Genomic DNA, 17,237 nt, shown 5'->3' with positions numbered 1-17,237 from the left:
CTGCTCCTGCCTGTTGCACTACAAAAAGTACTTTAATGAAATACATTAAAAAATAAGAACCAGATGCTTCAGCCCATTCTCTTTTGCTTCTGTATAACCAACAGAAGCGGCACCAAGCTCTGTGAACAGAATACACCTTTGTTTACCAAACTGCATCTCTTCCATGGGCTTTCCATTCTATTATCACCTGTTTCTAAACATTGTGTTTTACTGATTAAAGATATATGTTCTGCACCGGAGAGGCACGTGTGCACGAGTTCAAGATGTACATCAGTTGCTTCTTACTCTATTAAACCATATCAAATCCTTACACATCTACCTAGAACCCCAAAATATTGCCCATCTCCCAACCTTCCCACCACTTCTCACCTACCTCAATCCTCAAGACCACACTTATGACATCCAGAAGTCAAACCCAATCCCACCTCTTCACGGATCAGCCTGAATGTCTTGCAGCTAATGATGTCTCAGAGGGGGAGCTCACCAGAGCTGGAAGAGGGGTAAAGTCACAGGGACTCTACATACATACGTACTCTTCATACAGCAAGGACCTCTACAAGATATGGGTATTTTTTGAGTTACTGCTTGTATGGAAGCATTTATCTCATGCAGCTTAGTTAAGTACCACTTCTACAAAGGCATTGCGGAGTAATCCAGTATTCTAGCAGCACTATGATGCCCACTTCACAGTTTGGGAATCCCAGGTTTAGAGGAATTTCATTTCAACAGGAGAGCACTTTCCAGGGATGACCCTCTGCTGATACCATCTTGCAGTCAGGCTGTGTAACCCCAGTTGGAGTGGGAGAGCAGCAAGAGAAGAAAAACACGTCTATGGGAAGCGGAGCCTGACACATGCACACTTAATGAGTCTTAGAATTGGACACGATTCAGAAGTTGTACATAGACAGTCTCAGAGCGCTACAAACATGAAGTGCAGGAAATAATTTGAGCTACTCAAACATTATTGAGCTGCAATCAACTAATCACTTAGGAAGAAAACCAAGAGTCACGAACAGCTTAATGTAAACATCTTTTCAGCATGCAAGAATAGGCAACGAGGAAAACAAGTATTAGGCTGCATAAGGAACAGAATGCACTATGGAAAGTACAGTAGCACTAAAGACAATCTAGTGGCATGCTAAAATACTGTGTCTACTGATAGTTCTTGTCTCTAAGATTTTAAGGGTACCTAAGTTGTATAGGTGCATCTATTATTTTCAGCTTTTATGTACTAGGTGCTCTTACAGTGAGAATTTAGGTATGGGCAATAAATATAGGCTTTATCTTTTAAATCCAGTTCATCAATAACCACATCTTCATTGAAGAAAACATTGAAACCAAACTCAAACAAGATTTCATCTGAAGTTTGGGTTCATTTCAGTTCTGGGTGGTAGAAGGAAGCCACTTCCTTTTTCCATTGTAAAGAAAAAGGAGAACGAACTTAACTTTATTTACAGCAACGATAATATTATGAGAGGCATGAGACTTGGTAATTGAGTCAGGAGGAGAAGTGGAAGTCTCCTGTGACAGCCTGTAATTGTCAGAGCTCCAGCTAAATTCAGCAGACTTGGATTTAAGTAACATTTTGAATGCCTGGATAGTACCTGTATCAAACCTGGCCCCCAGACCTCTAGAGATTGCTTCTCGCTGCGTTTTGGTCCTCCTGCTTTAATGCAGCAAATATCAACCAGAAAATTATATGGGAAACTCTCCACTTCATGCTAAAAATATTTCATGTGTAAGTGCATGAAAAATTCCATCCCCTAGCAACTGTGAGATTCTTGGTGGAAACAGTGATGGGAAAGATGGGGCTCCAGGAATGTTAAGAGTCAAGCAAGGATTCTGTGGGTGTGAAATTGTTGGCAATTACCCCTGATCACTGGCTGCACATGGCTTTGCTGAATGCGTTTGGATTTACTGTGGAAATTGGCCTGAAGAGTTACCAGATTCTGGGAGCCCTGATTAAAATAAACTGTGCTCGAGATCCACGTACTGCAGAGAGACTCTCGAGTCCAGGGAGAGCGCTGCATGAGCAGGAAGTGTCAGGCACCAGAACAACAACAAATTAAAGAAATGAATTGTCTCTGGAAATACGATTGCTGGTTTGAATTCAAGCTAAAACTCAGTTGCTACCTGAGGAGCATGAAGGGGCAGATTAAAAACATCAAAAGTAATAACGGGGAAGGTAAGAAGCAGAGCAGCTCACTGAAGATCCAGACAGTAAATGAGCACAGATGACGAAGACCACGTCATTACACAGTAACCTGCCGTGATTATCTATCGGCTTGGAAGGGCTGCAAAGGCAATCCCAGCACGGGAGAAAACGCCCTTTGCTCACTCTTCCCTTTGCTGCCTCTCACAGACCCGGAGCAGGACTTCATTTTCCAGCATGTAAACCACAGACAGCAGCACACATTTCCTTGCAGCTCACCGAGTTACTCATCAGGTTCCTCCTCCCTGGCTCCTTCTAAACCTTTTGCTCCCCAAGCTGGGTGAGCTCCTGCAAGGAGCTGCCCTTCGACCTCCCACAAGCCTATCCATGCATTGAGCCCCCTTTCCTTGGATGCTTCCCACAAGCATTCCCTGTGCAGTCCCATTGTTCAAGGAAAGGTTTGCAGTTAACTAGTCAGTTTTGGAGTCACCAGCTTGCCCCAGGCGGGCACTGCAGGAGCTGTGGCCTTGTCCCATTGCACCCTATGCCAGCCTCAATGGTGAAAGCAGCAGAAGCTGTGCAAGAGGGGACCCTTCTCACAGCCCCCCATGAACCTCAAGGAAGAAAGGTTTTACAGAAGAGGGCTCAGAGACCCATTTACAAGCCCTTTTATCTTTCCACCTGCAAGAGAAAAGAGACCTGCAGTGCTGTTTGGCTCGCCTTCTAGCATCCTCCTCCCATATACCATAACCAAGTCAGCCCACACTTCCCACAGGAGAAGCACATGAAAGCAGTTGCTAATAGCTGAGCTGCTGGAGGAAGGCTCTGCATGCTGCTGAGGGAGGAGGGTTTGGCTCTGGGCAGCACTGCAGCTTAGAAATTGCCATCAAGCACACAAAGATAAGTTGAGAGACCAATGCAGATTTGCTGGCCAAGAAACTTGGTCTCCTGCCTCCACGCAGGATGCAAAAAGAAGATGAAACCTTACTTAAGGACCTCACGCTGTGAATGTGGGTATCAAAGAAATGATATAAACATGGTTGTGTTACGGATGATTCCCTGGGCCATGGCTGAATTTTGCACTTAAGACAAAGACTTCAGCTTTTTGGGTAAGGAACAGGTCTTTTTCCCAAGCATAAAAGCACTTCTTTGAGCACAGAAATGACTTTCTGCTATTTTACTCATAACCTTTAGATTAATTTGCAGTTCTAAAATGTTTGCAAGTGATATCATGACAGTTTCCTTCTGAAGAGATTTATTCTGCAGCTGAATTGCTGGTTTGTATTCTGAAATCTCAGCTCCACAGATTTTGGTGGTCCTTAGGATTAAAGCACTGAATTCCTGCTTCTCAGACTGCACTATCTGATTGGTTTTAGTCACCCTGCTATGATGCATTTTTCCAAGGTGATTTTCCCTCCTGCTCACTGTACCTTGGTCAGAAAATGCATTTTAGTTCAGTAATTAGATATAGTTGCATTATACATCAAGTATCAGTAATATAAAGCAGTAATGTTATGTCCATTGTGAGAACAAGTTGCAATATACATGTTAACCTGTAATCTATCACTGTCATAGCAACTTAATGCAGCTGTGCTCATATATCTTTGCTTAGCAGAGTGACTACCAAGCACCAGGGTCTGGCAAGTAGTTCTCAGCAAAGAGGATACTGTCATGATGAAGACAAGGATCCTCCTCCATGCACCTTCCCAATGATGCAAAGCCTTGGCTGCTGATGGAGGAGCCAGTGGAGCCACAGCCCAGGCAGCTGCTTTGCTCCCGAGTCCAGCTTTTACCAGCATTTTTACAAGCACTCAACTCAAATGTGCCCGTGTGTTGTTCTTCATTGGGTTTCTGCTTCCAGACACATTTCCAGTGCTTGTGTGAGGCTGTGTCCTCAGCCTTCTGCTCCTCATCTGGCTCTCCAGAGTATTATCAGCTCCTCCTCTGCTTTCTACATCAACTGGTACAGTGCAAACAAAAATTCTGCTCACACATGCCTTGCATGAATCTGTTTTGGATAAGACATGCTTATGTGTAAACCCATCTTGCAGTCTCCTTAATATGAACTATCAAACTTCTATTCTGATTGAAAACAAGTGTGTTGCAGCATGAAGATCTAAACTAACCTAAAACAGCTTATATTTTTGCATATGCCTTTTTTCCCTTCCCAGAGGAATCCAGTGTCTCACAAATAGCAATCATAGAATGATTAAAACAAAGCTCTTTCTGCAGCAGTCATTAGAAGGCATATTGATAACTTGCCTCCGATACACATTTCTGTGGAGCAAAAGAGGGAACTCTTAGCTAAGCAAAACACCTGAATGTCAACTGATAGTGGAAATCAGTGAGATGCTCAAAAAGCAGTAAATATATAATCACAGAATCCCAGACTGGTTTTGGGTTGAAAGGGACCTTAAACCTCATCCAGTCCCAACCCCTGCCACGGGCAGGGACCCCTTCCACTAGAGCAGCTTCCTCCAAGCCCCTGTGTCAGGCCTGGCCTTGAACACTGCCAGGGATGGGGCAGCCACAGCTTCTCTGGGCACCCTGTGCCAGCGCCTCAGCACCCTCCCAGGGAAGAGCTTCTGCCTAAGAGCTCATCTCAGTCTCCCCTCTGGGAGGTTAAAGCCATTCCCCTTGGCCTGTCCCTACAGGCCCTTGTCCCAAGCCCCTCTCCAGGTTTCTTGCAGCCAATATACACATGTATTAGCCAGTATTTATTCTACAGCGCAGAGAAGTAAAGAAAGATTTTTTTTTTGTGGACAAACTTACATTGTTCCAAAAAGTGTACTCTTTAGGAATATGCTAAGTCTAATACCTTGCTCGTCAAGTCCTAATCTCCACCCAGTGCATGATACCTACAGTTCTTGTTGACCCACTCATCTTCTGCCACCAATACCCATAAAATGGACATAAAAATAAGAAAAAATACGTTCTATAAGGAGAAAAGTTGTCAGTACCCATGGCCAGGTTCACTTGGGCACTGGAGGATGCAGGCACAAGGCTCACATACATCTCCACTCATATTTTTAGCCGAAGCTTAAAGAACAATAAAACAAACTAAGCTGTGAGAGACAAATACACATTAGCATTTAGATTAACAGTTATTATCTCTATTTCCCATCAGCAGACAACAGTGAAATGCATGGTGATGGTTTTAAGGTTTTTTTCAGAAAGGTTAAGGCCTTTAAGATCAAGGGCCCTGGCCCTGATGTGTGCTGCATATCCTCAATGCATCTGGACTCCAGCTGGACTTAAAATTCATATTGCAGCAGCAATTAAAAGACAGAACTAGGTCATGAGCTGTTCAAGGCAATATGCAGGCAAAAGAAGGAAAAAATAGAAAAAAAAAAACAACAAAGAAAGCAGCATTTGCCCTAAAAAAAAATCAGTATTAAGAGATGCAGAATTATGAGATGACAAAATGAGGAGGATACAACAGGAGGAGTTTGGGTGATTTAAGTATGTGAACACTTTTTCACCAAACAAAGGATGTTCTCAGTTCTCATTATGACAACTTAACTTTATGAGAGGACAGGGAATGGCTGAAGTGATGCTCAGCACCCACCAAGAGCTGAACGTTCACCTGTGTGCTTGGTCCTTACACACAGCTTGGTGCTGCATGTGTGGTACATTTCTATACACCCCCATACAGTGTTATTTGCAAGAGTCATAGCTGTGGCTGGAAGACTGTTATAAAAGAAACCATAGCAACCCTCAATCTATGTCCATTCTGGGACACAGCTTTTCTCTTCTGCCATTAAATTCTGTATCTCCATCCAACTATTTTATTCTATAGGAAAAGGATTCTATGAGAGGCACCTTCACATTGCACTCTATGATATATCATACTCAGTGTGACAATGCACGTTGTATTACCCCCATCCAGTTCTAGATGTAAAAAGTGAGAATGAAATCACTTATGCTTCAATTCCTTCTTAAAAGTGCACTGGGAAGTTTTGTGCTGTTGTCTGTATGTTAGCTCATAACCTCAGTGCAGACTGCCCTGCTTTTGCAGTGCTGCACAATGTTATTAATGAGGGTGAGTGCCTGCCTTCAACTTAATGGATGTCTCATTTTCACCCACTCAGTCATATGAGCATAAAGATGGTTGAATGACGTTTTAGCCAGCCACACAGTAGTTGATTAATCCTTGGGTTTGGTTTAATGTAGCCTAAGGGTGATATGTTAGCAAAAGCTGACTACAAAGGCAGATGGAACCCTCTTTCTGTAAGACTTTGCCTGCCAAAGCCTGGTGTTATTGAAATAATTAAATAAATAATTAGTTTCTAAAATAGCCTTCACTAGCTCTATTGGGACCTTGAAAGGTTCTGAACTGCTCTTGCTTCCCAACAGGGACTTCTGAGCCAAGTCATGCAGAGTATCTCCCCGGCCTGCCTGGTTGCTCTGTACTCGACCTCCCAGCTTTTATATGTATGCAGCTGTAAGAGTTGCTAGAAGTCCAGATAAGTATAAAAATAACTGAAAGCAATGAAATTCAAACAGACAGGTTTGAAACGCAGTCCCAGAGTTGTCCACACCACCTATGAGGGCTGCAGCTAGTTACCTTCTACTCCATCATCATAAGGCCCTGAGTGAGATGATTTAGTAGTGCTGGGGTAAAGGTTTGACTTGATGATCTTGAAGCTCTTTTCCAACCTAATTGATTCTATGATTCCATGATATTCTGCTTTTAAAAACACTTAGCTTCTCCATGTTTTTCCTGGGCTGTCCTACAGATACAAAGGAAATTGTATCTATATTCTCTTGACTCAATTCTTTATCTTCCAAAAGATGGCCACAATAACTGTCAACAGCTAAATTAGTCACTGCTTATTGTATATTCTGCACCATTATGTCCTCTGTCCCTTATGAAGCCTGCACTGATGGTCTTTAATCATCAGGAAAGTTTGATATAAAGGTAAAAAAAGATATATTTAGTTGTTTGTGTTACAGCCTTATTCAGGACCCTAATTATTAATGGTAACACACCATCAACAGCTAGAATGCAACACTAAGCAAGAGCGGGGTGTACTTTGCAGGGAGCAAAGGAAAGATTATGCATATTCAAAATAGATAGTAGTCATCACCATATGCCCAACATAGGCAGTTTGTTCTGTGTGGCTTACACTGAATGTTTCCAGTTGCTCCTGGTGGATTTTTAGGTGTGTGACTGATGAGTTGCACCATCACAGGCACATGATTAATGCATGTTGCACACCACTGATGGAAATCTGAGGCAGGTTTGGGCCTGGGACCACACACATAGGATTGAGTGTGGCTTTGCTAACCCCTGCCTTTATGGAGAGCTACAGAAACAAGAGCAACGTTGCATGAAGGAAGAACGCTCGTGAAACCTGCCATGACAAGATAACGGCTTGGGGCTGGCTGGAGCACAGAGAGGGTAAGGACTGCTGTTCCTCCAGGCCAGGCTGCTCTCAGACATGGAACAGGATTTACAGCAGTGGAAGTAATGGAGAACAAGTAAAAAATTATTACTTTAAGTTCATCTGTACTGCACTTTTATCAGTACCGTTGTCGTACTTCATACGTATACTCATACCTGCTCACCTTTTCCACTTGGAATCATAGAATCCTAGAATGGCTTGGGGTGGAAAGGACCTTAAATCTCACCCAGTCCCAACCCCTGCCACGGGCAGGGACACCTCCCACTAGAGCAGCTTGCTCCAAGCCCCTGTGTCCAACCTGCCCTTGAACACTGCCAGGGATGGGGCAGCCACAGCTTCTCTGGGCACCCTGTGCCAGCGCCTCAGCACCCTCACAGGGAAGAGCTTCTGCCCAAGAGCTCATCTCAGTCTCCCCTCTGGCAGGTTAAAGCCATTCCCCTTGGCCTGGCCCTACAGGCCCTTGTCCCAAGCCCCTCTCCAGGTTTCCTGCAGCCCCTTTAGGCACTGGAGCTGCTCTCAGGTCTCCCCTTCAGGAGCCTTCTCTTCTCCAGGCTGCCCCAGCCCAGCTCTCTCAGCCTGGCTGTTTGTAGGAGAGGTGATGTTAATAAGCATATAATTAAGGTAGTTATTTGGTTTAGTCTTTTGCTAAGGGTAAAGACCAAACTAAGCCATCCACAATGTCTTGTGGCTCCCTTTTGCTGGAGACTCCTACCCGGTCATTCACGTGTCAGTGCTGTCCCCAGGATCCTACACACAACAAATGTTGCAAGTCCCATCACAAGGACATGCTGGACCATGGGACACCCCTTCTGCTCCAGGCTCTCTTCCATAGACAGTGACCACATCATGCTGCGTTAGCTGAGGTTTGCTATGTGGCTGTGACCTGGGGGACCACTGAAGTCAGTGCCTGACGTTCAGGCAGAGCTCAGCTTTGCCAGGGCCACCCTCCTGGAGCTTGCTCAAGCAGGGCACTGTGCAGGCTGCACACTGGCTTTTCCAGTCTTTCTGCTTGATCTGCCACAAAACAGGGGTGAGGATGGTTCCTGTACCTTAACTTTAAAACTTGCTTTTTATTTTCTATAAGAAGAATAGGTTTATTTCTTTCAAAAGAATGATTTTAAACTGAAAAAGGGTAGATTTAGATGAGATACAAGGAAGAAATTGTTTACTATGAGGGTGCTGAGGCGCTGGCACAGGGTGCCCAGAGAAGCTGTGGCTGCCCCATCCCTGGCAGTGTTCAAGGCCAGGTTGGACACAGGGGCTTGGAGCAAGCTGCTCTAGTGGAAGGTGTCCCTGCCCGTGGCAGGGGTTGGAGCTGGATGAAGTCCCTTCCAGCCCAAACCACCCTGTGATTCTATGATGCTACGTGGGCTTAGAACTACAGGTTGGTATAGTTTCAAATATCTCAGCCTCACATAACCACTGTTTATACAAGCTTTGCAACGAAAGCCTTAAAATAGGAAACCTCTGTGCACTTCCACATTAATGCAGCAGTTTGTCATCTGCAGCAATGCCCACAGTCAGGCAGAGCAGCCACAATGCACTGCCTTTATGTCACCAACTCCAAAGAGCAGTAATATACATCTCACACAAAGGAGGGAAGGCTGCCAAACTGTAAAGAATCTGCTCTTGCCATTGCTCACAGCATGTACCCATACCTTGACTTTCACTGAGCTTCTAACCTGGGGCAATAGTGGAGACTATGCATCCCCCTGCCTTGGGTGGCAAATGAGGAGACGTGGGCATCCTCTGATAGAGAGAGACATGAAAATGACATGTCAGTGATTACAGAAAACACCTCTTACTGTATGCATTTAGTATGCACAAAGAGAAATCCAGGCTGCTCCAAATCACCGCACACAGAGTTTTTAATGCAAAATGAGCTGAACCATTCTAAAGCTCTGGTTTTGGCCAAGTTTTAAAGACTTCTCAATAAATTTACATGAAGAGCCATCTCTAAAAGTCACATAAGGTAGTAAGAATTAGACCAAACACCTGACCTCTGCCCACTGCCAAGAGGAGATCTTCAAAGAAACAGAGCTGCATGTGATTTATTTTGTGTAATCCAACAAAGGAGAACGAATGTAAGAAAAAACACCCTCCAAACTGCAGTTATAGAGTTCAAGTTAATGTGCAACCAATGCTTTTGGAGCTCTTCAAGGACTAGGAACTGACCCCATGGGCAGGGGAGAAAGGGACTCACCTGGAGGAGACCATGCTGGGAACATGCATGGAGTAAGCAAAAAGAAATACTGCTGACAAAGGCCGCCCCAATCCCTCCCATGGCAGCAGTTGCCAGTCTGCCCTTCCGGCCTCTTGGCACTGGTCATTTTATTGCCCCCAGCACTCTAGTTTCCTCAAGAGCCATGTAGCCTCGGTATTAAAGAGCTTCTATACAATATCTCTGTGCAAATAGACACTAATAACATAGTATAGGTCATTTCCAAATACAAAACACAAAAATCTTTGCCATGTAATGAAGCTGATTAAGAACAATTGATTCATTCTCAGTATCTCAATGTAACCAATAGAAAGCCAGCAGGTATTTAATGCCAACTTCACCTAAGTGTAAGTTCCCTATACCCTCTGGAACCAGCATCTAGGGCATTATTCACTTTACTTCTATTTTGTCCCCTTCAGGGTGCACAAGAGAATATTTCCACAGAGGAACCATCTTACCACAGCAACGACTGCAGTGGTTGTAGGGTAACACTCGTACACCACTGCTGGCATCCAGCACAAACACAGGTTGATGGCTTGCAGAGCACCATCATGACTATTTATCAAGCCCATCACACCAAAAGCTTTTAAGTAATTAGTTTTCCCTCATTAACAGATGCAGTGCCTGGAGAAGGGCACGCAGGTGCTCTCAAGCCCCATCCTAGATTACAGGGCAGCACTATATGGTCTTGGAGGGGAAAGCTCAGAAGCCTCAAGCTGGGCTGATGAGGAAGGTAACACAGCCACAACATTTATATAGAACTGTTATTCCCAAGGCAGAACTGCAGGCATTATTTGGCAAGATCAGAGACCATAGCAGCAATAAGAAACATTCACAGGACATTACCACAAACCCCCTGTATTTAAATCGGAGATATTATCAATATATATCAGCATCACTTTTATGGAGACCCAAATATACTTTGCGTGACATAAGGTGTCAGAGCGATGTTTTGCTCAAGTGGCATCCTATCCTAAAAGGAGGAAAGTTTATATACATCGTGTACCAAAAAGTAATCTACAAACACAGGCAACAGGGTGAGCAGAGTTCTACTACTGCAAAGCACATCTCTAATAAAATACGTGGGGTTTGTACGCTTCTAATGCATCATTCCATTTTCCTCTTTTATACTTTTAGAAGCAGAATAGACATTTGGTAAAGTCTAATTTAATATCATCACTAATACATTCAAACACATCACTAAAAACTCTGTTGCTAAAATCACATTACAAAGAAAATCCCAGGCAAGACAGACACTGTTATCTCCTTGAAAAATATGGGCCTTATGCTATAGCACCTACTGATGCGAGTCTATTGAAACCACTGGGATTACTTACCTGAATAAGGATTGCTCCCATGATTAAGGAGTGCAGGATTACCTCCATTGTTTGCATATCTCCTGTTATTTACTTATCCCTATTTTTACCTCTTGTTTCCCGTCTTCAAACATAGGGCATTTAATTACTGCTAGCACTAGATATTTCTGTGCTGTACTTTTATCTCTTCAAAATCTGGCTGTCTTTTGGATTTCAAATAAAACGCTTTTCTGATCAAAACAAAGAAACCAAAGTCGAAGCAGCAGAATCCGGACTGTGTAATTAAAACAAAACAAACAAAAAGGGGGAGAGCTTGTTATCCACAATCAAAACTTATTCAGGATTCATTTTCTATTCACTCTACTATCCACGGCCTCTGCTCTGGGGAGCTGACTGTTTATATCAACTTTTAACTGTGCCAAATACCTGAGAGTTCTCAGGCAATGCTGATAGTATCACTACTGGAAAATAACAGAGACAAACAACCGAAACAAATGGTACAGGTAGCTATAATGTATAATGAATAAAGGCAAAACATGTTGATGCTTTTCACATTATACAGAAGCGGTAAGTCTAGCCTTAGTTCATCACTGTCGTGTGTTTCACATACAGAATATATCTCCTTCCTATCCTCAGAAAAAAATGGATGTTGCTAATGCTTTTCAACTCTTTTTGTAATAACAGAATAGTTAATACATGGTAAGAATGTTATGCAGGACTCAGTTCCTGCTCCCCACCCAATCACAAATACCTGAATAAAGAGCAATGCCACAAATTACACTTAACAAGGAACCAACATTCCTCATGAAACATAACACACGCTCTTTCAGGTTCTCCGGTTTGAAACTGAATTACATTAGTCCCAGTTTTGATTGCAGGAAAACAGACTTGAATCATAAATGTATTTTGGTTTAGCAGTGTGCTGCAGGGATTTGAAAACTTAAGACAATTTAAGGAGGTTTGATCATAACTTTAGTGTCAATTCTGTAGACATTATTTATGCATTTTCTAGTGTTAAAAATAAAGATATTGCATACCTTTTTAAGCTTGTTTAAGTCATTTTAAAAGCAAAAAGAAAGCAGTCTATTTTTAGCAAGCCTGGTAAAAGACTGCGCATTACAGTTACCATAAACTGAAAAGAGCTTGCAGCAGGTTCAGAACACGTCAAAAGTTGCACAAACTCACCAAAGCAACCCGTTTTCTTCCAAGAGGAGTAGTTTATGGTCAAGAACATCCGAGTTACAAAAGACTGTGCTTCCCGGGTCCATTTTGCATAAGGCTTAACCTGAAAATCCACCCGGCTGCTTTGGGCGCAGCGGGGGCACGGGGGTTTTCTCTCTCCAGAAGGCATTTCCGTGCTCTCCTGGGATGTGGAATGGCCTGAGCACGGCTGGGCCAGCTGCCACTTGTTGCAATGGTAACAGGAAAAGCCAGGATCTGCCTGCTCAGGCTGCAAGGACATGAATAATTCATGCCTTCCACCTCCCCGCATTAGCATGCTGCTCAGGCAACACCAATGAAGCAATTCATTTTGTCCTTTGTCTTCAGGAATAAACTTGCTGGATTAATGGGGGTTATCTGTGATGATAAAACCTGGGCCTGCTGATTTATTTAGTCTGATTGGCTAGAATGTGTGTCCCTTAAACACAGGTTTTACGTCCAGCATATAAATTCAGTTGTGCATCCTCAACCTTCGTCAGGCACGGGTTGTGTGGCTACAGCAATATCTAGCTACAGCACATGAATGTTTCATTTTCTTGACTTAAACGATGGAGCTGGGCTCTTTGAGTGCTTCTTGAGCAAAGTTAAGAGGAAATCTCCAAGTACACTACTCACACGTGGTCCTGTGCATATTTCTGTAAGGACCTCTTGGACTGTTAAATAGCTAACACTTGGCTTCCGAAATGGTCCACTTCTAAATACAAAACATACAAAAAGCCTGCAATGAAACCCAGCAAATTTATAATTTGCTGTTACATAGGCATCCAATGCAGCGTTATTCGTCAAAGAAGGGTTTGAAGGTGGTATTTTTCAATGCGATACATTTATTTGAAGTTATTTAAATAACTGGCAGTAGCGCAGTGTTTACCATCTAGAAACCTACAATAACTGAAAAGAATATCAGTAAAATAATCATAATACTGATGAATTGACCACAAAAGTATAATTGAACACAACGAAGGAGATTTTATTCTTCAATTACCTATGTGTTTGTATAATGTGTTATTGGGACGTTATAAGCACAGATTTTACTCATTTTACCCGATACTGCTAAAGCAGCACTGGAATCTTGTGTTAATTTCGGCACCCACATCCTAAATAGGACCCTGGCAAACAAGAGAGCGTAGAAAATTGCTGCAGAAATTGTTTGAACTCACTAAGGAAAAAGGTCTTAAAAATATGTGCTTCAAGCTGGTTTGCTGTCAAAAAGGATATAGAGAGTTAACTTGACTACAGTGCACAAAGAGCTTTACAGGAAGAAAATACCTTGGCTAGAAGTACATTTTTCTACTGGAGGAGGTGATTACTTACTACAAGCATCTACTGAGTAAACCAGTGACCTCTACCTTTCCCAGCTACCTTTCTAGATGATATGCCTTTGCCATACAAACAACAAAAAGTTACTGGACTCAGAGCAGTTTTAAAGACTTAAAATGTAGAGAACCTCCTTAAAATCCTTTTAACACTGTACTGCATTTATGTGGTTCACCGGTATTTCCCATCACTTGCGTACAGTGATTTTGGTGATCCTTAATTTCAGATTTCATCCAGAGAACCATTACTTTGTAATGCAAATCAGGCTGCTGAACATTTCATGGCAGACTTTGTAATGCTTACTGCTGAGCCTTCCCTGAGCTATCCAGGTGGATGCACTTGTCCTCCCCTTTTCTCATCATTCCAGTTAACACAAGAAGGAAAAACAATTTGGAGCACAAGGATATGAAATAACCTGGTTTTGTCTGAGAAGTTACACATAAAACTGATTTATGCCTCTAATATTCTCATTCCAGACTGTTTTAGACTGAGAAAAGCACAGTTATTCAGCATTTGAGGTAGATAGGATTGAATGACTTTTAAGATTTGATCACCAGCTTTAAACTGCAGCCGGGACAGGTGAGTTTGTGATAACCTGCTTGATTTTGACCCAAACTAGAGTTTGATGTTTCTTCCACATTGCAGGTGTGGTAGGCTAGGGCTTCAAGGTGGTGATTGTAGAGACCACTCCTGAAGAACCCTCCTCCTATGGCAGACTTCTGGCAATGGCCAAAAATACGTTTTCACCTGAAATCACAGTTTCTTCACCTGCACCAAATGTTCAAAATGTTCTTTAGGATACATGCAACATTAAAGGAAAGGTTAGGCAGAAAGGGAGAAGATCAGCAAACGGATACCAGCCAACTCCATCCTTGCAAACATTTCCCCACAGATCCTACTGAGACCAAATTTGCTCTTCACTCTGTATATATAATGATATCTCTGGCTGCAGCTGTGGAAGGGGATTATGCAGGGTGGTATCAGCAGAACAGCTTCAGTAATGAAGCTGGCATGTCCTGCAACTTCCCTAGAGGTCTCCAGGTAGATGGTAAACAGGAGCGATTGCAAGAGGTACAGAGGAGGAAAAGGGAATAGCTGTCTGTTAGGTGCTATGTGAGTGTTGCCTGAAAAATCGATTGACAGAGTTGTAGCTCAGACTACCTATTCAGCCCGTGTCACGTATGCAACTCAGTGACAAATTATGGTTGACTGTGCTTGAAAGCTACAGAAACGTTGAGTAGGATGAGCAGGAAGGTGGGGTTCCTATCCATTGCCATCAAAATATCATCTTTTAGTGCTGTTGACAGTTTAATAACTACTTCTGTATGTTGGAGAGCATTGTGAAGTACTGCCACTATATTATTAACCCGAGCTGGAATATTCCTTCAAATGCAGAACAAAAAAAAAAATACACAGATGGAGCTTCTGGCATAGTTTAAGATTAGAGGTGTGCTGTTCACAACACGAATAATCTCCCTCTAATTGCATTTTAGGAGGACCCAATAACTTTATCTCCCAATTACCTTATATTTTTTCAGATCAAATTGATTCCATCCTATTTTAAACATCCAAATGATGGCACGCAGTTCAAAAGAAGCATTTAATTCTGTTTGTTTCCTCCAAGCAGCTGGGATAGGATGCGGATACGGAGGAGCTATGCAGCCTCCCGATAACTGAGATACGGTGTGTAGTGATCCAGTGGTGACGATCAGAGCTACAACCCTTTAATAAATCTCCACTGCTCATAAAAAACTACCTTTGTGCAAAGCTGCATCCATGTAATGACTTGAAATCATTCCTAGAATATACTAAGCTGCATCATAGCTTGGAAATGGTTTGCACAGACCCAGACTGTCACAGCTCAAGGAAGACATACATAATATCCCACAGATCAAGCATATTGTGTAGCTGGGGAGAGACAGGGTGATTGTGTGACTGCAGAAAAGATTTGGGATTCAGGAGACTGGAGTGCAACTGCCTATTGATACCTTTAAATTAGGTATCTCTGTAGTATCTGGTTTCTGTCAAGGTATTGCAGAAAACCAGTGAGATGCACCTGAGAGGTTAATGAATCGATTCTGTGCTCTGCCCATGGGCTGACCCCTCCCTGTTGGCTGTCTTTCAGCTTGTCACCTCAGCTATTTGGCTTTAATTTGTTGTTCCTTGGCACCACTGGCAAGCCACGTGTCCCCAGCCTGTCTACGGCTGTCACCTACCCAAGGTGGCACCTATCCAAGGTGGCTTCAGGATGAGACACCAAACGGTGGCTCTTTTGGCATGTGGCACCAGGAGGGGCAATGCTTCAGGATGCCCAAGGACAACACCATTAACCAGCCCTGGAGAGCTGTGGAGGCAGACCTGCCAAAGCCAGGGTTTGATGCATTCTGCTGTGACATTATTCCCCATCTGTTTTTTTTTTTTTAAGTCCTAGAAAAACAAAGCATTACAGAAACGTCAAGCTGTGAAAAGAAAAGTCAAAAGCCAGAAAATTCCAAGTTAATGCTGATGCTTTAGCTCACATCATTAACTCAGAGGCATGCTTGAATTCTGGGCAGAAGCCTTAGCTGAACTCTTGCTGGATTGTGTAACTGGCTGAGGATTCACACATCCAAGGGGGCACAGATTCATGTATGTGTATAAGAGGGGAAGAGGGACTGGCCAAGTTAAGATGCTGGATGCCACTGGTATGGAACAAAAGAGGGGCAATTGAGAGATTTCCTCCATAATTAGGTAGGGGAAGGAAGGTTAAAGATAGGCTCATCCCAGGGGCTGGCAGGAAGGGAAAGTTTAAATACACTGACAAATGAGAAACTCAAGAGGGAAGACATGGGTTAAAAGGTGGGCAGGGAATGAAGGAGGTTCAGACAGGGAATAACTGGGGAGGAAACATCACAGTGACAGGAGAGTGACTTGGATAGGGATCTAGTATCAATCTGGTGCCAAGATAGGGACTGGAGGGAAAATGGAAGGAGGACAGCGATGTCTCAGAAGGGAAGAAAGGTATTCAGGAATGTTATAGACTGAAGAAGAAAAATCAAGGCACACAAACAGCTCACATTTGGGGGCAGTGGACAGAAGAGCGGCAGCATATTAGATTAATTCTTCTTTGGTAGCCAGGGCAGAGCAGGATTCAAGTCGCTATTCCTATCTCTGCCCAGGCTGCTTCGCATACTGATCCTGCTACCTGTGTCTATTTTCTATAAGCAAATACATAGACTTTAACTTCTGCTTATTATTTCAAAAATTCAAATTACACAGAAAAAATAGAGACCAAACCAATTATTAAGACTACAGCTGAAACACCCCAAAGTAAGGAAATTAAACTGAGGAGGGAAGGTTCTTACAAACCCTGAGATACACATACATATATATATATATATATATATATAGCTTTTCTGTTCAAGATCTTAGAGCATTTTGGATCTTTGAAAATACACACAGCTGGATACTTACACTTAATTAAATAGTTTTTAAGATAATGACTATAGCAGCTTTAGCATAATTCACAATTAGAAGCAATCAAAAGCAAACTTCAAAATTGCTCTGATTCAAATATCTAGCATCAGTAAGAGCCTATGTAGTTCGCAAGGAAATGGGAGTCAAAG

The 17,237-nt window shown here is 42.9% G+C and overlaps 1 protein-coding gene across 3 annotated transcripts in view; it reads right to left on the bottom strand.

Annotated features, from left to right (window-relative positions):
* The window catches only part of CUNH10orf90 (chromosome unknown C10orf90 homolog), a 70,808-nt gene extending 58,176 nt beyond the window's left edge, over positions 1–12,632 (bottom strand). The window contains exon 1 of one of the 3 annotated variants that reach the window (XM_062635220.1): positions 12,283–12,632. In XM_062635220.1, the coding sequence (XP_062491204.1) occupies positions 12,283–12,595 (313 nt within the window). In that variant the 5' untranslated portion in view covers positions 12,596–12,632. Of the gene's footprint in view, positions 1–5,112; positions 5,227–12,282 lie in introns of those variants that run through there. The other 2 variants (XM_062635219.1, XM_062635221.1) reach the window with 2 other exon arrangements.
* Between the last annotated feature and the right edge of the window lie 4,605 nt (positions 12,633–17,237).

This window comes from Pezoporus occidentalis, unplaced genomic scaffold (genome assembly GCF_034315485.1).
Source record: "Pezoporus occidentalis ecotype Australia unplaced genomic scaffold, CSIRO_AGI_Poc_V1 ctg45, whole genome shotgun sequence".
In the NCBI taxonomy this organism is placed as follows: Eukaryota; Metazoa; Chordata; class Aves; order Psittaciformes; family Psittacidae; genus Pezoporus; species Pezoporus occidentalis.
This window is presented reverse-complemented; position numbering and strand designations above follow the sequence as displayed.